At 38.3% G+C, this 24,364-nt stretch overlaps 1 protein-coding gene across 1 annotated transcript; it reads right to left on the bottom strand.

Annotated features, from left to right (window-relative positions):
- Positions 1-3,787: 3,787 nt before the first annotated feature.
- On the bottom strand, positions 3,788-22,266 carry LOC100487852 (tetraspanin-18). Its single transcript, XM_031896355.1, has 8 exons — positions 22,183-22,266; positions 21,161-21,231; positions 18,438-18,632; positions 15,511-15,585; positions 14,782-14,880; positions 9,863-10,039; positions 7,053-7,136; positions 3,788-4,212 (listed from the first exon to the last, which is right to left on the bottom strand). The coding sequence occupies exons 2-8, from the start codon at positions 21,215-21,217 to the stop codon at positions 4,165-4,167; spliced, it is 735 nt and encodes a 244-aa protein (XP_031752215.1). The 5' UTR covers positions 21,218-21,231; positions 22,183-22,266; the 3' UTR covers positions 3,788-4,164.
- Between the last annotated feature and the right edge of the window lie 2,098 nt (positions 22,267-24,364).

Here is a 24,364-nt window from a genome sequence, read left to right as displayed (position 1 = left end):
TACATCTAGATATTTAGTAAGCTTAGCCTTACAATGATTGCCCATTTCCCTGCAGCGAGGTTGTCACTAGGTTCCCTTACTCATATACTGTAGCAAAGAATCAGGCTTCCGGTCCCTGGATCCCTTGCACATACAGTATGTGGACTTTCTCCACTTCTCTTCTTACATTTCTCCACTTCCCCCTTAAACCTCTCCTCTTCTTTTCTGTGTTCAATTAATACTCCTTTAACAACATATAATAGCAGAAGGGGCCCAGAGGCAGAGGGGCCACCATTTTCTTGTTTCTTCATGGGTTTCAATATTGAATGTATCAGTATGTCTCTTAAATTGTGGCAGCTTCTGTAACAAGCCAACAGAGGTTCCTTATCCTGACAAATGTTATGTCTGGCCTCAGTACAGTCCTGACTTCTCTGATAATCTGAATAGTAGTTTCTGCATTGGGAATGTATATGGTCCTATGTAAGAAAGTTTTATGAAAGACAGAAGGGTAATGGTTGGGTCTGTTTAGTACCATCCTTTTTTCTGACTTTAGAAAGAAACAGAGAGAGGACCCAGTGTTGGCCAAACTGGGGACAGATGGTAATTGAAAGTGTTAATCTTTTTTCTCACTTTGAATTGCATAATGATCTGTTATACAGAGTGTACAAGAATACACAAACAGGGGAGGATTTGAAAGAAATGTTGGTACCTAGGGAGTTAATAATGGCTATGTGTAACTTGGCTCATACACAGGGGCGCTTCTGGCCAAATGGGTGCCCTAATCAGAAATTTACTTTTGTGCCCCCTCCCCCAAATATTACGGAAGTAAAAATAAAATAATAAAAAAAACACCTACAATAGGGGCCCCACACACAGTGCCCCCATAGTAAGTGCCCCCAATTGCCCCCATAGATTGATTGAACTATACGGGACAGCGGGATGCACTATAAAAACCGGTGGGACAGTGTTGGCGGGTATGTTATAATATATAAAAGCGTTTTTTTTGAGCAGCTGGGATGGTGCGGGTGCCCCCCTGGGAGTTGGTGCCCTATGCAGACTGAGTACTCTGCTTATAGGGAGCGGCAGCCCTGCTCATACAATTCCCAGGGTTGGACATTTGGGCAGAGATAAAACCTTAGACCGCATTCTTGCAAGGTTTTCTGGCCAGGTATTTACTAAGATGTTGATGCTTTTTGGGCTGCATGCCCTGTCAGTTAACTAGCCAAGTAAGTGCTAAACTTGCACCTTAATAGATGTCCCTTTGAGAGAGGGAGTGTAAATCTTGTTAGCCATTTGGAACCTTCTGGAAGAGGTTACAGGTTCATCTTAGTAATAGTTGACTACGCTACTTGGTACCCACAGGCATCCCCTTTAAGAACACCTACTGCTATACAAGTTGCTACTAAGTTTTTGACCTGCTCTCAAGAGTGGGGCTCCCTAAGGAAATGCTTAACAATCAAGAGACCAATTTTATGTTTACTCTTATACAGTCATTAAAAACCTCAATGTATAACCCACAAACTGATGGTTCAACCTAAATTTAAAGAGCATTTTTGTTACCTCACCTTCCTCAGAAGGCAAACTCTTAGCTAAATGAGTCCCTTTGAGATATTGCTCGGGACAGGGGAAGTAAATTACAAGATTGCACAGTTAGACTCCAGAAGAGATAAACACATCATGTTAACCATGTTCATTGCATGTTAATCTCTTAAATCCTTGAAAAATGTAGGGCACCATATATACCTGTATACATGCTATCTCTGATGACACAGATTTGGGACCACATCTTCTCACCCAGGGGTGAAAGTTAGGTCTCACCCTTTTCACCTCCCTCACAGTGAGGAAGGAGCTGGTAGAAATGCTTAAATTGGGGGTTCTCAAGGAGTCAAACAGTGACTGGTGTAGCCCCATAGTCCTTCTCCCTAATCCAGATGAGCCAATGGGGAGAATTCACAAAAGTGTTGATACTGAGACAAAATAAAAGTGAAAAGGAATAGATTTGTCAGATTTATGACCTTCTATCTCCATTCCTGTGAATTTGTCTTGACACTTTTTAGATTTTGTCTTTACACAACATTTTAAACTGCATTTTACACACTTTTTTTAATTAATTTGTCTTAAGCTCTTTCTAATCTTGTCAGTCTGTCATCATTTCAGTTAATGAATGCAGCATCACATGAGTTATATCCAATAAGTGTTGTCTCACATTAAGGGGTAAATCCCCATTTATATGCCAATGAACCCCCAGTAGTGCACCTCCAAGAGGAGGGAAATCTATATTGGGGGGGAAAAAAAGCAGAACAGATGAGCAGAGAATTGATCTGACACAGGCAAAAGAGTCACTGAGCTCTACTCCATTTTTAAAATGTTGGGGTAAATGTCATTTAAAATGTAATTTTTGTGCAACTGTTGTGCAATTTTTATGCGTTTTAATGACATATTCACAAAAGTTTCTGTAAACCGTCTTTCTTTCATAAAAAAATGAAAAGTGGCAGTTGAGTCAGAATTTAGTCGGATTTTTGTTTGTGAATATGGAAAAAGTATTTTACACCAGTTTTACCACCACTTTTACTGTACCACTTGTTTTTTGTTACAAAAAATCAGCTATTTGGTATTTTTTAAGCTAAAGAGAAATTGTAGCTATTCCATATTTAGTCCTTGCGAGGTAGCTAATTAGATTACAAGTATACAAAAGTATGTTCAGCACAAGCCTTATTCATTGCACTCTTGTTAAACAAGGACATTTTTTGCCCCTTTAAGATAGAAACCCCATTCGTCAAAGTGAATGAATCCCCTTGCACCATTGATGGACAGGGGGTTGCAGACTGTAGCACTTTACATTGATGTGAGGTAGAGCATACATTTTTACACAGATGCGGTTTTGCAGACTGTACCACTTTACATGGACAGGGGGCTGTAGACGGTATGTAGATGAGGATGGGGGGGTTGGTACTGTACCATTTTAAATAGATGGAGGGCAGACTGTACTACCCACCATCCACCTGGGGGAACTATACTTGTAGGGGAGAAATGCAGTGATTGTTTTCCCGCTAAAAGTGAAGTTCCTCCCACTGTACAGAGGTAGTACAGTCTGCCCACCCATCCATGCCAAGTTATGCAGTCCACCCACCTTCATCTGAATACAGTGGTCCCCATCTACGTTAAGTGGTATGGTCCACCCCATCTGTCTATTGTTTGCCCCTCCATCTGCATAAAGTGGCACAATCTGCTCCATCAACATCAAGCGGTACAGTCTGCTCTGTCCGCTTGAAGTGGTACAGTTCACCCCATCCCCAAAAAATTATATTGTCCTTACCCTTTGGAGTAAAGTGGTATGGTCCACCCCCTCCTCGATGTAAAGTGGTATAGTCTTCTTAAACAAATGATAAGGTATACCTTTGGCATTTCAGTAAAAAATACAATGCAGGCAAAAATATGTTAAAACACAATTCCTTTTAAGCATGATCAACCCCTGTACAGTCCCTCCTCCATCTGTACCATGTTGTAAGTTCTACCCCCCCCCCCCCACACTCCCTTTACATCAACTGGTACAGTTCACTTTTACTCCATTTCGTCTTTACTCCATTTCATTGTGGGGAAAAGAGCTATCTGCCCCAAAATGTTGCTTAAAATGTTGTGCAAAAGGCAATCTATTGAAAGTTTTTAAAAGACAAATCCACAGAAGTGGAGATAGAGGTTTGTGAATAAGGTGGAAAATCCTACAAATCTATCTCCACTTTTATTTTGTCTCAATATCACCACTTTTGTGAATTCCCCAATGTGTCATGTTAATCTATAGCTCTAAATATTAAAACTGGGTTCAAATACATTTCCTAGGATCATAATGTTTATTAAAATGTAAGTAAATCAGTATTGTCCCCAGTTCTACCTTACCAAACATTACACATTGATTTCAGGCACAAATACAAATTTTATTTTTTATGACAGCGCTTAAGTTGTACGGGACAGGAATATCCACTAGTTGCCTGAAACTGTTTGCTAATGGCAATGCCTTCTTCTGGGCACTTATCATCACAGTTTATACGGTAGGATTATAAAAGCATGTCAGAACACCCGCCCTGTGCCACAGTCCTGGGAATATTACTGTATATTATTACTGTATAAGCAGACTGTCTTTTTCTTCCAAGCAGGATTTGTTGCTGCTTCTTAATTGAGACAGCTCCTCTAATCAAAGTTGTAATAAAGGCAAATTGCAGAAAACATAGCAAATACCTGAAAATACAAAATTTGCAAGAGTAAGAGTTGTTCTTTCTGATTTGATCCTGATAATATAATTTAAAGGTTTCAGAGAGAGGTTTTAATTGACCTTGAGAGGGGAGAATAGTGATAATGAGAATAGTGATTTTAGCCTTCTCAAATCTATTGGGCACTGCACAGTTTATTTAGTTCTTATGACTGCAATAACTGTTTAATAGCCATTTCTGATTAGGATAAGAACTCAGTCTGATCATGTTGTTGCCATTATTGGAACTAAATCAAATAATGAACAATATACTAGCAAATAAAGTGATATGTATCTCATGTTAGGGATTATACACTTAGGAACAGTAACACAAAACATGAAAGTGTATCAAAAATATAATGTGCTGTTGCCCTGCACTGGTAAAAGTTGTGTGTTTGCTTCAGTAACACTACTATAGCTTATAGAAACTAAGCTGCTATGTAGCTATGGTGGCAGCCATTCAAATTGAAATAGGGCTAAATGACAGTTTACACAGCAGATAACAGATAAGCTCCATAAAAAACCATTGTATATTACAGAGCTTATCTGTTATAAGGTCTCTGGCACACAGGGAGACTAGTCGCCCGCGACAAATTTCCATTGTCGCGGGTGACTAATCACCCCAAATTGCCATCCCACCTGCGAGAATGTAAAACGGCAGTGGGATGGCATATGCAGCCACATTATATTTTAATTACTTTAAATCACTTTTATTTTTTGGTGTTACTGTTCTTTTAACCTGGTCATACATTGAAAATGAGGTGGGCAATATTAGGGCCAGGGCCAAACAATCAGATCACAACTACGGGAATGCAGGCTGTCGACGCAAGGACCACATCAACAAACCAATGCAGTCAGGATTTTTAAACCTGCCCAGTCAGCTTAAAAAAACTAACACCAAAAGTTTTTTTTAAAGTAATGAAAATATAATGTACTGTTGCCCTGCACTGGTAAGACTGGTGTGTTTGCTTCAGTTACTCTATTTTACAGTTTATAATAATAAACCATGACAGTTAGCCATGACAGTTATTCAAGCTGGAAAAAAGGATAAAACGCACAGTTTACATAGCAGATAACAGCAAAAATACCATTCTACCGAGTTTATCTGTTACCTGCTATGTAAACTGTGCGTTTTATCCTTTTGAATGGCTGCCCCCATGGTTACACAGTAGGGTACTTATTTAAACTATAGTACTCTTTCTGAAGCAAATACGCAACTTTTACCAGTGCAGGGCAACAGTACATTATAGTTTAATTACTTTGATACATTTGTTGGTGTTCTTGTTCCTTTAAATCTTGGAGTTTTAGCACAAAAAACAAAGATTGTGAAAAAAAAATTGAATTCGAACATTACTAAATCACCCTCTATGGGGCCACTTTGATACCATCCCAGTTTATTTCTTAATGGATTCTGTCATGACTTTTATGGTATACTTTTTATTTCTAAATTAAACTGTTTACATAGCAAATAATTCAGTCTACCATTTAAACTTTTATTCTCAAACCAACAAATATTGGTGTGTAGGCAGCCATCTCAGTGCATTGTGACTGAGTCTGAGCTTTCAGAAGGAGTCAGTGCTACACATTAGAATTGCTTTCACATAACTTACTGTTTCTCCTACCTATTGGGGCTTAGGCTGAAGCGGAAAAACGCTTGGCGAAAATACAGCCCTACGCCTGCTACTTGTGCCTGCACCTGAATGAATGGGATACGCTCGGGTGCAGGCACATGTAGCCGATATATGTATGAAAACGCCAGACTTTGCATTCTCTCGCGTTTTCATGCGTATATCGGCTACATGTGCCTGCACCCGAGCATATCTCATTCATTCAGGTGCAGGCACAAGTAGCAGGCGTAGGGCTGTATTTTCGCCAAGCGTTTTTCCGCTTGCCGAAAATATCAGCCCTAAGCCACGTCTGCCATCAGCCTAAAGTTCTCACTGCTTCTCACAGTAATTAATGTATTTTGGGTGCCACTACTCACAATCTCTAGTGTATTTAATGTATTTTGAGTGATACTATTTCTGCCCCTCACTGTACAATGTATTTAGGATCTGGAGTTATTGTACATAGAAGTCAATGTACCATTATTGTACAAGTGTATGCTGTGTGTGCATCCTTTACTTTACAAGCTAATTGAGGCTAATTGCACATGTGGTAATTTTTCCATTGTGTATTTGAGCTGACAGAGAAATGCCTAAAGCCACCCAAAATTACTGGGAGACAATATACTGTAGGCAGTTTTGTCTGTTTACCCCCTCGCTAAAATTCAGGATACTACTAGCAGTGCTATTAGCCCATGGAGGCACTGTCATTCATGCAGCTGAATCCTTTAGCAGAGGTGTCAAGGGAGCTGTTATCTCGTTACCTGTCTATTGTTCTGGTAATCAGCTGCTGGGGAGCAGGGAAGGGGGTGATGTCGCAGCAGTAAAGAGAGACTAAAGTTTATCAGAGCACAAGTCACATGACTGTGGGCACCTGAGAAATTTAGGAAATGGCTAGCACCATGTCATATTTTAAAATTAAATATAACAAAACTATTTGCTCTTTTAAAATTAGATTACAGTGCAGAATTCTGTTGGAGCAGTGCTATAAACTGATGGATTTTGACAAAAAATATTTTTCTGTGACCAAATCCCTTTAACAAATAAGAAAAAGACAAACTTATAACAATTAAGAAATGATGGTTATACTAAATTGAATGTCAGTATAACCATTATATAAAATGGGATAAGCACGTCAACCTTCCACAGGTTTTCAACATTTGTGAGTTATAGGAAGTCATTCATAGTCACAGATATCTTTTTCTTTTGGTTTCCCCAGCTCTTACCTCAGTTACTAAAACACCTGAAGAAATTGCTCCTGAGATTGAAATATATTTCTTTAATCCTCTGGCAATTGTCATAAAACAACCCTAAAAAAAGAAGAAGCAAAATATGAAATAACCACTGTCTTTAAATGGACATCCTTTTAAAATGGAGCAGTATTTGTGTTTTATAGCTTGCATATTATACAAGGTTGTGCATCAAACACAGGTGTCACTACTAATATACTTACAGTTACAATAAAACTGAATAAAATACCCTGCATATCATTTACCAAAGCAGATATTGGGAACCTAGCAACCCTAGTACCAATCACAAACTACTAACCTGTGAATGCTACTTGTTGACTGGTTTGAAAAGAAAACTTGTACCTGTTCTTATATTACCCCTATTAAGTCAGTTTCTAAATTGCACAAAATGTCTACATTTCTAAATTTCTACATTGCACATATGTGTGAGACTTGTATTCTGCTCCAAAAGGGAATAGAACTGATGAAATAACATAGGGGTCAGTTGCACCTGGACCAGAAACCCAATAATAAATCTACAAGAAGTGATAAGTTATTATAATTATTTCTCATTGGATATAGAATTACCCCAGTAGCAATGCAAGGATTTTGCTTTCCTGTTGAGGTCTATAGGAAGACTTTGTCAAAATACACAGCATGGCACCTCCTCCTATGCTAAACTATTCTGATTTGCGCATACTGAATGTGATACCTGAATAATATTCACTCTCACTTTTTAATAGTGATGAGCAACATTTTTCGCCAGGCATGGATACGCAGTGAATTTCTCCATTTCACCATTGGCAATTTTTTTGCATTTTTGCTCATCACCACTTTTCAATCCTTTCCCTGCAAGTGTTTTTGCAGATTAAGGGCTCTTATCAAAAAGTGCATTGGTAGGGAACATGCATTTCCCAAAGAGCTTGAATATGGCAACATAGGTGTTACGTTGTTGGAAGGCTGATGCTTTCCTTGGCGCCTATGTAGCAACTAAATCATTGGCAGGGTAAGCATTAAAGTTATGTATAATCAATTTAGATCTGATTTCCACTACTTATCTGAAAACAAATTTTTGAAAATCCATACTAATTTTATATATAAATAGAATGCACAGTGATGGTTCATTGTAAAAGAGGAAAGAATACAAGAGATTTGAGAAATAGGTTTGTGTTTAACCTTAACTATCCAAGTCCAAGGAACAAAAACCTGTTAAAGAGCCATTTATAATACAATTGTTTTGAAAACTAATTTTATCAGTGCCGAATACAACTTATTTTTTACCCCAAAATTACCCAGTTGTTTTCAGTCTCCCTGCCTGCAAAAGATAATTCAAGTATTATACCATCCTCAGGAAAAGTTTCATTTGCTATCCTCAGGAAAAGTCTTGTTTTCTAATATATACTTATGTATTCATAATTTTCCAGTGTTATAATAACATATAAAATATGAAAAAAAAGTCATTAAATACTTTTTAACTTTTTTAAAATATGAAATTAAACTATACTGTGTTTATATATAATATAAAACAGGTACAGGGAAATTGTTAATAAAGGTATAATTGGAGCTGCAACATAAATGACCACTAGATGGCAGAAGTGGATTAGTTATAACGTAAAGGAACTTTTCTTTTAAAAATGTGTATTATTGCATGGTATGATTTGATGATTTTTAAAACTGGTAACAACTAATATGCATGGGGTCATATTTATTAATATGATTTAGAAGCAGAACAAAATACAATTGGGTTGCAATGTTAAAAGTAAAAAAAAAATAGTAGAAACTGGCACAAATGTATTAGATTTGTGTAGAAACAGGCTTTGCTAGTTAAACTGAATAAGATACTATTTATCAATGATGTTGTATGTACTGATGGATGTCTTCCATATGCTTCAATAGATATTTAAATTAAATACCAGCATAACTCTGGCAGACACACCCTTATAAACAGGGTATCCGGAATTTATAAATAGAATGTGTGTTTTATTAGAATTTGTACTGTAAACAGATCAATCTTAGTATAAACACCACAGCTTTATAAATAGGTATTTTATTTATAACAATTTTTTTCATAAATAGGTACCCTAATTTACTAATATAGCGTTTTTTTCTAGCAAAATCTCGACCCCTAGCATGCATTCAATAAGCATCTCAATCCAGGGCACCTCATAGCACATCATAGCACAGTGCTAGCAGGTTCAAGGTAGCCTTCTCTGTGTCCTAAGGACAGAGCTACTATGAACCCTGTGGGGTGGTTTGAGTGCAGGAAAGGGTACCCATATGCGCACTGTATTCATGGGAAAGCACATGTCCCTACCAGGACTGGCAATCTGCAGATTCTGGTGAATGCTAGATGGGCTGCTGTAAGATACAAGATAGCCACTAGTTATTGAACCTAATGGAGCTGTTTGGGAGACTCTGTTTTGGAACACCTGAAAGACCTTTAGTTAAAAAAAAAGACTTTCTTCAATGTGGGGGGGGTGCTGAAGTGCAAACAATATGGTGGTCTACACTTTACAATTCCTCAAATTATAGGAACTGTGTCTATTTATAGTTGAGAAATATACTTTTGCAGGTGGCAAACAAAGGCAATAGTTAATCGGACATGGGTTATCGATTTACTGAAAAAAAGGTGGTGTAGCTACTGTGGGGGCAGGGTACTGAGGCTGAAGTTATCACTGTTAGAACATGCTGTGCTGTGCTGGTGTCAAGGTATCAGGAGAACCATGCAATTTCCATTTTCCCAGTTTGCTCTATTCCTTTTAATGTATATGTGACAGTGCCAGTAAAGTGAACAAAATTTTTTTTACCTGATCATTGGTGAAGTCTGGTGTATTTTGCATACATTTTTCTCTGTCTAGGATTTTTCCAGAGACAGGATTATCACGTCGGCAGCATGCATCAGGCCATGGAGTGGAAGGATACATCTCATGAAAATGGGATCTGTTACCAAAATCATTCAACCCAGAAATACCACAACACGAAAGCTACAAAAAAGGAAAGGATATACCGTAAGTATTTAAGGAAAATATATTCTCTGGATAGAGGAATTACAGGAAGGCCACCTCCTACTGACTCCATTTTAATCAAATAATTTACATTTTTAAAAATAATATCTGTCATAGAACTGTGCTTCGTAATTGATCCCAGCTAAGATATAATTATTCCTTATTGGAGGCAAAACAATTCTATTAGGTTTAATTAAAGTGGACCTGTCACCCAGACATGAAAATCTGTATAATAAAAGTCCTGTTCAAATTAAACATGAAACCCAAATTCATTTTTATATTAACACATCCAAACCCATTATAAAGGCATTTAAAAATCACAGCTGTCAATCATATATTGCTTGCCCCGCCTCTATGCCTTAGGCATAGAGGCGGGGCAGACAGTAACTTTAGCTTTCCATTCAGCACTTCCTAGATGTCACTGCACATCTCACTTCTCCCCTCCCTCCTCCTTATCTAACTGTGTAGCCAGTGCATGGGCATGGGCATCAGGTCCCCCATTGTGGCACATAATTAAGATTTTGGCATGATACAAAGCTTGCCTTAATAACAGTGTCCACAAAATGGTGCCTGCCTGCTTGCTTTGATTGAGTAATTCCAAGATGGAAGGAAACAAGATTTATATTATTTATATAGCGTAAGTAAAGTTTATTTTGCTCAACTAACAATATAGAAAATAATTTGGACTTATTTCTTAGGGTGACAGGTCCGCTTTAATGTCTTACTGATTTTTAGTAAAAAAACCTTATCTGGGAAACCCCAGTCCCGACCATTACTGGATTACAGGTACCACACAAGTAACTCCACTAAGTGCCAATTATAACTGATGACATGACTAGGCACAGTTTAAAAGGATATACAACCCCACTTCCACAAAAGTTGGGACACTGGGCAAAGTATAAATAAAAAGAGAATGGCAATGGGAATTTAATTGAAAATAGTACAACATACCAGAGGGTTGATTCACTAAAGTTCGATATTTTCGAGCGATATTTATAGCATGCGTTAAAAATTTTATTGCGTCTAATTTTTCGCGTCTTAGCGCACGATTCACTAAAAGGATACTTGCGTTAATTTAGACGCGATGCTGTTTGCGTTATTTAAGGCGCAAAGACTATGTTTGTGCAGTATTTGATGGAACGCACGCTAATGAACGCATCGCGCACAAATAGTCGCCCCGTGCGAAAAAACGCACGCCATATACACGGCATTACTTTTGTAAAACTACTTTTAAGAAACTGACCATTTCCCTGCAAACTGGAGGCTGCATTACTTTAGGGCCAACACATACTTGAATAAATCACACTGCAAAGTCCATATTGTGTTGCCAAAAGCTCATTAACTGTACTTTTCTATAACTACCGCCTGCCCCAAGCAGGTGTTATTTTTCGCACAGACAAATGAGATATTTAGCACATCTAAGTGTTTGTGAATCATGCGTTAGTATTATTTCTGCGCGCAAATTAACGCATGCGGTAGCGCAAAATTTAACGCATGCGATATGTGACAACGCACGCGATAATACTTTAGCGAATTGCATGGGGTTTTTCGCATCAATTTTAACGTAAAAAAACGTGTGATAAAACTTATCGACCTTTAGTGAATCAACCCTCAGATGTTGAAACTAAGATATTTTACTGTTTTCTTAATTATATATGCTTATTTTGAATATGATGCCATTAATATAAAAGCTGGGACAAGGGCAAGTTTTCCTCTCTGTGGCATCACCTCTTCTTTAAACAAAACTCTAAGTTTTGGGATCTGAGGAGAACAATTGCTGTAGTTCTGAAAGAGAAATGTTTTTTCAATTGTTGCCTAATATAGGATTTTAGCTGCTTAACAGTTTGGAATTTTGTCTTGGTTTTTGTTTCATAATGCGCCAAATGTTTTAATGGGTGACAGGACTGCAGGCAACCCAGTTTAGTACCAGGTCTCTTTTAATAGGGAGCCATGCTGTTGTAATTAGCACAGAATGTGGTTTGGCCTTGTCTTGCTGAAATAAGCAAGGCCTTCCCTGAATGGCAGCATATGTTGCTCCAAAAATCTGTATATATAATTTTGCATTAATGGTGCTTTCCCAGATGTGTAAGCTAGCAATGCCATGTGCGCTAACGCACACTCATACCATCACCAATGCTGGCTTTGGAACTGAGTGCAGATAGCAAGCCAATGGTCCTTCTCCCTGTAGACAAATTTTGATTCATAAGACCACAGGACAATTTTCCACTTTGCCTTAGTCCATCCTAAATGAGCTTTGACCCAAAGATTGTGGCAGTGTTTCAGGATCATGTCTATATATAGTTATTCTTTGCATGGTAGAGTAATAACTTGCATTTGTGGATACAGCAATAAACAAGGACAAGGCTTTGTGTGCAGAGATTTCTCTTGATGTTATTATGTATTGCAGATGGTGAATTCCCCAAATTATTTGCAATTTTATATTGAGGAAAGATATTTTGAAATTGTTTCAATATTTGCCCCTGTCCAGTATTTTGCAGAGTGAGGCAGCCCTCTCCCTTTACTTCTGAGAGTTCAGCCTCTCTGGAATCCACTCTTTTAAGCATTATACAACTTTTCCTGTTTTTTGTTGCCCTTGTCCAAACTTTTTTGAAGTGTGTTGCTGACATCAACATTTAAAATACGCATATATCTTTCAACATTTGATATGTTTTCTTGGTACTATTTGCAATTAGATATATGGTTAAATGATTTGCCGATCCGAATATAAGCCAAGGTACCTAATTTTACATAAGAAAACTGGAAAAATGTACTGACTCGAGTATAAGCCTAGGGTGGGAAATGCAGAAGCTACTACTAAGTTTCAATAATCAAAATAAATACCAATAAAATCACATTAATTGAGGTTGATCGTATACTGTCAATTATTTACTGTACTGTATGTGTTCAACTTCAAATTGATTAATAATAATTAACAGTATTCACCTGTATTAGCAACACTGATCACATGATATGGATATACCTGATCAGTATTGCTAATACTAGTAAATACTGTACTTAGGTACTATTTATAGGTAATTATTAATTGATTGAAGTTAAACACACCTGAGTTTCACTTCAATCAAACTGCAGGGCCTGGATTAAAGGACAAGAAAAGTGTAAAAGTAAATATAGGTCCATGGAAAAGCACACCTTCATCCTCCTTTGTAGAGCTCATAATTCGCACAACTTTTCATCCATTTACGAGTGCTTCCAAAAAAATGCAGGGTAAAGCAAAAAGAAAATCCCATAATGCAACACTCTGTATCCAAGGCCAAGACAAGGAGCATGTGCATTACATAGCATTACTAATAGGCGCATGTGCAGAAAATAAAATTTGTGAGCACACTTTGTCTATTGCCCGCTATGTCTGCGGTTGCTATGGTGACGCTATAGTAGACACTCATGCAAACTATTTGTTCAGTGTTTGTGCTTCTTCCATATATGCATACTTCCCTGCCTTGCCTGCAGCGTTATGTCCTTACCTGCAGGGGTGCAAGACGTCACTTCCACCGAGGCAGCACCTGATTTCAACTTCCGCCCCTAAGTTTATGCCACCCTAGGCCCGGGCCTTTGTGGCCTCGCCACAAATCCAGGCGCGCAGAAGTTTATCCGGTAATTCCATTCCCTTTGTATTTACATTTTTACAGTGTCCCAACTTTTTTGAAAATGGGATTGTACATTTTAGGGTATCCATTGCTCTTGTGCAACCATGCAATCTACAGTTTGTTTATTTTCAAGTAAGCCGTGATTTTTCTGTAAATTATATCCTTACAATATACAAGAGTCATGAATATCCTGTAACTAACATCCTTATAAGCAGTGGTTTAGTTATTCAGGGTTCAGTTATAATAGGTGCTTAGTGATGTCTTAGTGATTTCTGTTACATGTCTCACTGAAACTTGTGTATTATGATAATGTAAAATATAAGACTATTAAGAAGTCACTTTGGAGTTCCATGACCTATATAAAAGCACTTGGCCTTCAGCCTTGTGATATTATATGTTCATGGAACTTCTCCGTATCTTATAATTTGTCCAGCTGCACCTTGTGACTGACACAATCACTACTCCTCTGCTCGCACCCCACAGCATGCTGTCCGCCCTACTTATATTAAAAGTAAATTTCACTCTGCCTTTCTAGTGGCTACTTACTTTTCCAACAATAAAAATATATTATTTTAGGAAGTTAACATACATAAGCCAAAATGAGTTAAATATGTGTCCACATTTGCAGTAATAGTTAATACAAGAAAGGGTTACTGTGGAGAAGCAAAATGTGTGTGTCTGTCTCTGTGTGTGTATGTGTGTGTGACTTGTGCATTCTTGTGTTGCCTTCATAAAGGTGTATTACACAGTTGTATTATCACTATTAACAGGATATTTTACAGAGGGCTCATTTACAAGCCTGGAGATCTAAAACCAAGTAGATGCCAATTAGCATTTTTACCACAGACGAAAGTTGTGAAAGAGCATGAATTCTGGGGAAAACCAGTGTTGGTAAAAACATAGCAATCTGACTGCATTTTAGCAATTGTTTATGAATTAGCCCTCAGATGCTTGAAGGTTATTTGTTATTAGAATTTAAGTAGGGTTTGTTCACTGCTTGATTGCATTTTACTCTCTGAATTGATACCATAAACTGCAATGTGAGTTCTTACCAAAGATTTATTTTTGATTCTATAGTATGTGTGTCATTTACGTGTACCTTATAAAGTATCTTACTGCTATCATGATGGTGTTCCAGGACTGACTGAAGACTTCGGAAGCATTATCCCCTTTGTAAAATCTTTGCAGTTCCACCAGGAATTGTTCTTGCTTGACCTGTAAAAGTGGACATCAAAACTGTATAAAGGAATAACTATATATATGTATAAATATATATATGTGTGTATTTATATATATATGTCCACCAGGAAATAAGTATCCTTACGTAGAAACACTTTTTATAAAAAGTAGTTGTAGCCGAAATGTCAATCTCCACAAATAAATGACCTAGGTGTTTCTACGTAAGAACTGCGAGTGTGGACCTTTCTTTCCTGCTAAAAACATGAACATTAATATTATTAAAAAAAGTTAATGAACTCATTCATTCCAGATATATGCATTTTTAAATAATTGTCCCTATATTTTACAGCAATAAAATTTTGCACACTGCCCATATTTACTTTGCAGCAATAAACAATTCCACTAATAACAAATGCATCTTTGAAGAACCTGGTTACAAAAGCCTCTACTCAGGCCCCAACTCCCACTGGGGCCTATGCAGAGGCCTTTTGTATCCAGACTGACGATTTGAAAGGTTATAAATGGGCATTCTTGGCAAATAAGTGACATAAGTGCAGCAAAATGAATTTATGTAAGATTCCACAAATATGCACAATAAATATAAAGCTGCATTAGCACATTTAATATGCAAAGATATAGAGAATCATTTTTTGTTTAAGAAAGTACCGTTTTCTGGTAGCTCAGTGCAAGAATAACTCCAGTAAGTTCCATAATAAAGAAGAGTAAAACCAGCACAAAGAACTGCAAAAAGAAAACAGGATCACATCAGAGTTATTTTATGTTATGCTAGTACTATTGCTGAATTTTTGTGCATAATATTATCACAAGAGGCAGACAATCATTTGCCCACTAAATAGAACCCCTTGTGCTATCCACTGTGTGCTGAAATCCCATACTGGCTACTGAGTGGTAAGGATCAGTAGTGATGCTTTAGTAAACATCTAAACCACTGCCTGGTTGGTTAATTTACTCCTAGTGGTAGACTCAGTGGCGTAGCGTGGGCTTTCGTCGCCTGGGGCCGACCGGAAATTTGCCGCCCCTCTATTTAGTTATTCTTAAAAAAAATAGACAAAATAAAAAAAGCAGCATTAAATTTTTTTTTTTTTTTTTATTGAATTTGAAATGCGGTGCGCGTGTCATAATTGTCAAAAGTGGATTCAGCTGTGCGTCCGTGGCTGCCCATGGTGGCAGGGCCGCCATCAGAAATCACGGGGCCCCTCCCATCAGTACAGGACACACAGACATAAAAAGTATTAGGGTCACCCTACCACAGTGCCCCCTAACACTATGCTGGCCAGGCCCCCCTAACGCTATTCTGGCCACGGTCCCCCCATACAACTGCCCCATAGACAGTACCCCCATACACAGTGCCTCCAATTGCCCATAGAAAGTGCCCCAATTTCCCCATAGACAGTGCCTCCAATTGCCCCATACAGTGTCCCCATAGACAGCCCCCTCCACACAGTGCCCCCAATTGCCCTTAGACAGTGCCCCCAATAGGAAGTGCCCCCATACACAGTGCCCCAATTTCCCCATACACAGTTCCCCCATAGACAGTACCCCCCAAAGACCTTGCCCCCCCCCACAGAAAGTTCCCCCATACACAGTGCCCCAATTGCCCCATACACAGTTCCCCCAATAGAAAGTGCCCCCATACACAGTGCCCCCAATTGCCCCATACAAAGTGCCCCCAATAGGAAGTTCCCCCATACACAGTGCCCCAATTGCCCCCATAGACAATACCCCCCAAAGACCTTGCCCCCCAATAGAAAGTGCCCTCATACACAGAGCCCCAATTGCCCCATACACAGTGCCCCCAATAGGAAGTGCCCCCATACACAATACCCCACAAAGACCTGCCCCCCCCATGGAAAGTGCCCCAATTTCCCCATAGACAGTAGCCCCCACACAGTGCCCCCAATTTCCCCCATAGTACATACCCCCAACAGACCATCGGCGGCGGCTCCTTCTCTCTTACAGGCAACAGGCGCTTCTATAAGGTTGCGCCTCGTCGCTGACGTGTGACGTCATACGCACGGGCGCAACCTTATAAAAGCGCCTGTTGCCTGTAAGAGAGAAGGAGCCGCCGCCGCCCCTTCTGATACGCCGCCCGGGGCCATGGCCCCCTCGGCACCCCCCTCGCTACGCCACTGGTGGTAGAGTCTATTGCATTTATTAGAACAGGACTGCACAATTGCAGCTATGGCATTCCAGAGATTAACCAAGCTGAAATGAAATGTCAGTGTATGAGTTCTAACAGCTTTAAAAGTTTGAGTTCAAGAATCAGGTATCAATAGTTTTCTATATTTGTATGAGAGAGAGTAAGATTTGGAAGGGACTGAGTGACCATAAGAATTGAATATAGAAAGGGTTTTGAAAGGGGAGTAAGTCCAAAAGAGAGTTACAGCAGTGCTATCATAAATCAGACTTCTAAACTTGCAAAACGCAGAGACTGTATTTGGGAATAGAGACTGTGCTTCTCAGTGAAGGCATTTCAAACCCTCAGATGATGCAGCCTAGTTGGTGTCCAATTATTGAACCAGACCAGACACTGGCATACAAATAGCAGCTCAGCCACAACAGAAAAGAAAATGCCAGTAACAATCTGATTGGCTGTTGATGGCTCCACCTGCATTTTCAAACCTTGAATTATTGTCATCAATTGACTAACTATGCAAAGTTTGGGGGCCCTGACAATAATACTGTGATTGGCTGTTGATGACTCTGCCCACTTTTTCTAACCTTGAATATGTAGTTGCCCAGTAATTGACTGTGCAAAGTTTGGGAACCCTGGCATTAAAACAATAGAATTCAATAGGTGTAATCTGGCTGTTGGTGGCTCTGCCCACTTTTTCAAAACTAAACTGCAGTTTCCTGGTGACCAACCGTGAAGAGTTTGTGGACCCTGGTGTTAATACTGTGAGAATGGCAGCAGGTAGGTAGGTAAAATCTGATTGGCTGTCTGTGGCTCCAACCCGCTTTTTCTAACCTTGAACTTCAGTTACCCGGTGCCTAACTCTGCAATGTTTGGGGACCCTGGTGTTATTACTGTCAGAATGGCAGCAGATAGAAATTCCCCACCGAAAGTCCATAGGTAAAATCTGATTGGCTGTTTGTAGTTCCACCCACTTTTGGGCATCCAACAAATACCATCTTTTCATCAGGTTGACCATCGAAGCTTCAAGGCAGCATTTTAATATACAAATTAAATTTCTCCATTAAAAATAAATGGGTGAAGTTTTATTGGCTGTTACTATCTCCTCCCACTTTGGATTGTCCAACACATTTTGCTGTTTCCTTCGGGGTGACACCATGATTATGTTATCCAAGTTGGTGAGTTTAGCTTCAAAGCTGTAAGAATGGCACAGTCACTGTCAATGGAAAAATTGGGGTGTTCTGAGCACCCCCACATTAAGACAGAAGGGCTTTGCTATAGGGTGAAGAAGTGTGGAGAGTTTGGGTGTTGTACCCCTAAAACTGTTGGAGGTGAAGCCTTTAGAAAATGGGGGGCAATAAGTATAAGATTAAGAAGAATCGGAAAAATAGGAACAGTTAGTTGGTTTTTCAGACCAACCTAATTATTTTCACCTTACCAGTAAGAGCAGGGTTTTGTTTTTTCGAATGGCTCCAAAGCATCCCAGGAATCCAAGCAATGAGAGAGCAATACCTATAATCAGCAAAATGTATCCCCCTGCACTCAGTAATGGATTAGAGATGACAACTCTCTGAAACCCATCTGGATCAGCAACAAGCCAAATGCCAACTGCTAAAAGGCAGACCCCTCCGATCTGGAAAAATCAAAAGAAAAATAGATTACTGGGTGCAGTTTATTTTACTGAATATTCAGTATATTCTGTTTGTATGTACCCTCGCTTCACTTAGGCTTCTACCTAAAACCTTTAAAGTATAGATATAATATAGGTATTCTAATGTTACGCTATCCACTCATATAGGGATTTAAGGACTTGTTTGCAGATTGAGAGATGATGTACAGTATGTTGACTGCTATATGGTACAACTCAGTACACCCCACCAGACACTAGACAATAGTTTTGTAAAGGAGTTGGGGACCCCCGTAACTTGCATGCCACACTGTATAATTTACAATAAAAGATTTTTGCAAAGGGGATATAGTTCTCCATTGAATTGCCATTATTCTGTTGCCCATGCCACTTGGTGAAAGCTATGCTAGAACACGAAGGGGAAAAAATTGTACCTATTGTAAATGTCAGGCAAATTCCTCCAATGTCACTATAGCATCTGTCACTGAGGTAGGACACAGGCATTAACTTACATACCCATCAACTGCATACAATTTAAATCATGGGTACAAAAAAAAGATTGTGAGCAGGCAGAATATACAGGACTCCTGTACTTACCATTTTTAATGACAGGTTTAAAGCAGAGGAATAAAATGTGCTTCTGGTCTGCACCTTGCACCCCCAGTTATAATAAAAAGTGCATCAGGAGAATAGGTGCTTGATGCAAATGCTTTATCATGTATTAGCATATTTTGTGCATAGTCCCTGCGCCTGCTGTTGTGGGAAGGAGATTAACATTTTGGTTTGGGTAGGCTACCAGTAGAAGATATTCCATAGGAGAGCTATAACTAGAAATATATATGACGATTGGCCTCTTTTTAGGGAGGCTAAACCTCCCATCTTAGTTATTCTCTACCTATGTTTGGTGGTAAATAGTGCTGAGCAAATTTTTTCACCAGGCATGGATTCACAGCGAAATTACGCATTTCGCCATTGTCAAATTTTTCACAAAACACCCGCAACATTTAGCAGTGGAAAATTCATAGGCGTGTAAAAAAAGGTTGCGTCATCACTAGTGGTAAATAATGCACCTTGTCTGCCATTTGTCACCCATTTACACTCCGCTTACCTAATTCTCATTCAATATCACTTTTCTGTTCTTTCCTTCCCTCAACTTACCTTGTTGCTCTGTCACTAAAAACACTCCCCTTATGATGCACCTTGACATTGGTGAAGTGACCAACGTGCATGTGATTCTGTTATGCCAATTCTGCTTCTACATTCAAAAGCATCAATGAAACTTATAAAATGTCTGTTTGGCCACTATTTCATAATATAATCCTTTTGATAAACCTTCATAATCTGTGCTTTACAAGCAGGATAGAACTTCACAAATCTACATATAGTTAATATCCATTTAATATAAAATAGGAATTGTCAGTGCAGGCAGTTAGGCTTTTTTTTATAGTAAGAAAACAAATATTTTCAGTACAGTGGCATAGCTAGAAGTCACTGGGCCCTTCCCCCAAACAGTGGTGATTTTCACTATGGCCTCTATTTTTCTGCCAACCACCCCCCCCCACACACACACATACACACACACAAGCCACACTGGTGTTTCACTTGTTATAACCTTGCCAGCAGCATGAGGTAAAATGGGAAATATTTTTTAAATGATTCATTAGGTACCTATCTAGGGTTACAAATTAGAATTTCTCTGAGTGAAATAAAAGAAGAGGAAGCAGAATTACCCTGTCCCCTTGTGTCTGTCCCTAGTGCCAACTTTTAACCATATCATTGTAAACAATTTTAACCCCAGCAACCCCTTCCACATTGGTTCCACTACTGCATAACAATAAATTTGAAGACTTTTGCTCTTGACGAAGCGTGAAACACGAGCTGTATATCAAGCTGCATTGTGATATGACTGCTTATTCATCACACATTTGTAAGTAGCCTGTATTTTAATAAATGGTATTGTGCTATTTCTGTATTGTCTCCTTTCTCGTCTATTTACCTCAATAAATCACGGTTTAAAACCTCTTGAACATTTTGACATTTACCTCTTTCGGTCTGGTGAGTGGGACACTCAATAATAAATAGGCTGTTCTCTATTTGGTGCTCCTGTTGCATGTTTTTTGCACATTGCATCCAGCCCTACTATAAATGAGCCCTCCATGACACAACTCCTCATTCTGTTACAAACTGTAGATGTTTTGCATACTCTGAGTATAGGACATACCATTGTTATTTTGTCATAACATGTTAAATGTATCTATGCACATATATAACAAATGTACTATTTTGGTGGGGGAATGATAGTTTAAATGTTTGCTTTACATTCATGTAATAGAAGGCAACAATACCCATTTCAGAAATATACATCATTTAGTTCTCAAGGAACTATAACTCCCCTTATTCATTGGCAGTTGTGCTTTTCCACACCAAAGACTGCCTATCCCCAATCTATGTATTTGAGTCTGTCTGGCTGCTCAGTGAATATTTTCTGTGTATCCTCCAATTTTCACAATTGAATTATAAAACTGTATACTTACAAATATAAGAACATTGAAGAGAAACATCATGTACGTCACAAACTTTAAAACCCCCATCTTTGAAATGTATCCTGTAAGACAAATTGTTTTTGAGTTTTTTTTACCTTTACTGGTGTATTCATATCGAAAACATTACAGGAAAATTAGATAGGCAACAGCACTCCATTTCCTTTCCTATATTATTTTCCAAAGGGCCTGTGACCCTGTTCTATTGCAACAATGTATAAGTATTGTGCCACAATTATGAATGATGCACCCAACTACATGAATTTTGAAATATTTATTAAACTTCTTTTTATGGTGGTGCCATTTCTAAAAGCTTTGTCCCAAGCTACAAAGTATACATTTAATTCCAGTAAAAGAACAATATAGAAGAAATATAAGAAAGTATGCATATTTTGCTTTCTAGTTAAATATAAAGTGGGTTATGCCATATCTGACAAAAATGCATAATGTTTTGGGGGTCACGCTTACTTTCTCAAGTGCAGAGTTACCCCTAAATATCATGGGAAAATGGTAACAGTACTCCATTTTCTTTGGGCAGTTGGGGTTGGCAGTTACCTTTTCCATACTGTCAAAGATTATTGAAATTCTGGGTTACATATTTTCTATGCCTGGATGACAGATTTCATATACTGCAATTGTTTAATGCCTTTTGAATACAAAAACATTAATGAACATGAATCCCTAAAAAAATTAACATTATAATGTTGATCCAAAGGAAATGTGTGTTTTTTAAAACCTAGAAAATAATACAAATGAATTATTTTCTAGAAATATAAAAAATACATTCCAGTAAAATCACTGAGACATTTAGGATCAACTATTATTATCTTAAATGTTATATCTACTCATCAGCAGTTTGTTCTTAGACATCACACAAACAACTCTGGTCTCTGGTCATCTTTGATCAAAATTGAGAAAAAAAATAAGATCTGCTAGCAGTGATATCTAATAATAGGTTTACTTATTGTATAATTTATAACTCCTATTATAATAATTTGTTAATACAGCTTACATACCTTATGGAAAATCTTCTAACTGTCAGCACAGTAGCCAACCATTTGTATTGTGACACGCAAACATTTGCCACATGTCTGAGTCAGGCTTTCACAACAGCATCACTAAGACCTTCATGAATAGACACCTCATTATCATGGAACAGGAGCTAACAATTAGTGCCATTAATGAGCTACAGAAATGCAGCTGGGAACTTGTCCAAAAAAGCTCATAATGCAAGAGGTCATTAAATAATAACGTGTGGATTCACAGTAGAATCTGATCTTACTGTGAGAGGCTATAGTTTAATTAATTGCACAGTCATTTACAGGTTGCCTTGAGTATTTCAGGTGTCACTGATATAACAGGGAAGCCCTTATGAATATTCTATTTACTACCCATTAAATATTAATATTCACAATTTGTTGACCAGAAGAGTTCTAGAGGATAAAGATAGCCAAGTAACCGATAGGCTGAAATGAAATGATTCATACTTGAAAGTGATATAATTATATAAATGATTTAGAAGAAACTTGAATGATTTTACTAGTATGTAAATACAGTACGTGTATATTTCTATTACATTTTTTTAAGAGTTCAATTTTATCAAACAAAATGCCTGAAGTAGATGTAGTAAAATGCATGTAGTAGCATTAGATGTATTATATATAGTACTATATATACCAGTATTTACAGATTTACAGCTTATGTAAACGTAGGAATCCTACATTGACTACGGGAGTGTACTGTTGGAGGCAATTATAAAACAGCGGAATGCATTACTCTGTAAGCACCCCCCTTAGCTTACATTCAGGGTGGTAAAGAGGGTACAACTGTACCGGGCCCCGTTAAATCTTCTTTCTTAGGTAGGCCCGGTTGTGTCACAAAAATTATGCAATTTATATAGGTTACACATAAAGTTACACCGAAACTTACAAAATTTCCACAAAAACTGCTTACAAAGCTACGTAACTTGCTTAGAATTGAAGTAACTTGCATATTAATCAAAATACAATGCAAAGAAGCTTTGCAGGGACAAACTCCACTGACTCCCAATGCACTTAAAGTAAATTCCACTGCCCCCAATGAACTGACTGACTTATTAGCACATTATTCATTTTAACTATTTATATGTACTGCTTATTATAGAGTAACATCAGCTGTTTATATTGGGATCCATTTACTAAATTATATCAGCATCTCCAACATGAACATTCCAGCAGGGGAATGACTGGATATTGGGCCCCACAGCAACATCATTGGGCCCCTACGCTTACACAATTTATATAACTTTTGCAAAAACTTACATTACTTTTAAAGAAACTTATGTTACTTACATATAAACTTCAATGAACCCCACAATTAAAATATTGACTTATAACATTAATTGTTTTTACTATTTTTATTTACTACTACTGACTAGTTATTTGGTCCCACAGCAAGATCATTGGGCCCCTAAACGTACGCAGTTTATGTACTTTATGCAAAAACATAAGTAACTTCCATATCAAGCAATGACAGCACAGAGCAGGGGCAGCTTGGTGGGAAGGGGTTAAATTTAGGGCAAACTCCACTGACCCCCAATAAACTGACTGAATTATTAGCACATTAATCAATGGAACTCTTGAACTGCTTATTAAAGAGTAACATCAGCTGTTTATATTGCACACACAAGGGGCGTGGAAAATATTTTGGTACTGCATGCTTGTGTTCATGGGGGGGCCCCAAAGTTTCTGATGGTGGCCCTGTTTACATTAGTAATATTTTAACTTTGACTTTGTAAACCAAACTAGGTAAGAGAACCTTAACCTCACTTAAGCTCTCTAGCATGGTAGCCTGTTAAGCAAAGGATAGCTTACAAAATCCTTCTGCTAACATTCAAAGCCATTTACTCCTCTGCTCCTCACTACATTTCTTCACTGGTCTCTCTGCATGTTCCTGGTCATCTCCTCCGCTCCTCTCAGAGCCTCCGTCTTTTTACACCATCCACACCCACTGCGCTCTCTTGTCTTAAACCTTTCTATCCCGCTGCTCCTTACCTCTGGGACTCTATCCCTGAATCCCTCCGTATGGAAACACTCACTAACTCTCTTTAAGAAAAAGCTCAGCTGTTACCTTCTGGAGCACTAAAACATTATTTTGCCCAGTCCTGCGCTTAAGGGCAAATGCCCATACCTAGTGCACTCTTACCTTCCAATTTGTGCC

The sequence above is a fragment of the Xenopus tropicalis genome, chromosome 2, assembly GCF_000004195.4.
Source record: "Xenopus tropicalis strain Nigerian chromosome 2, UCB_Xtro_10.0, whole genome shotgun sequence".
NCBI classification, from domain to species: domain Eukaryota; kingdom Metazoa; phylum Chordata; class Amphibia; order Anura; family Pipidae; genus Xenopus; species Xenopus tropicalis.
This window is presented reverse-complemented; position numbering and strand designations above follow the sequence as displayed.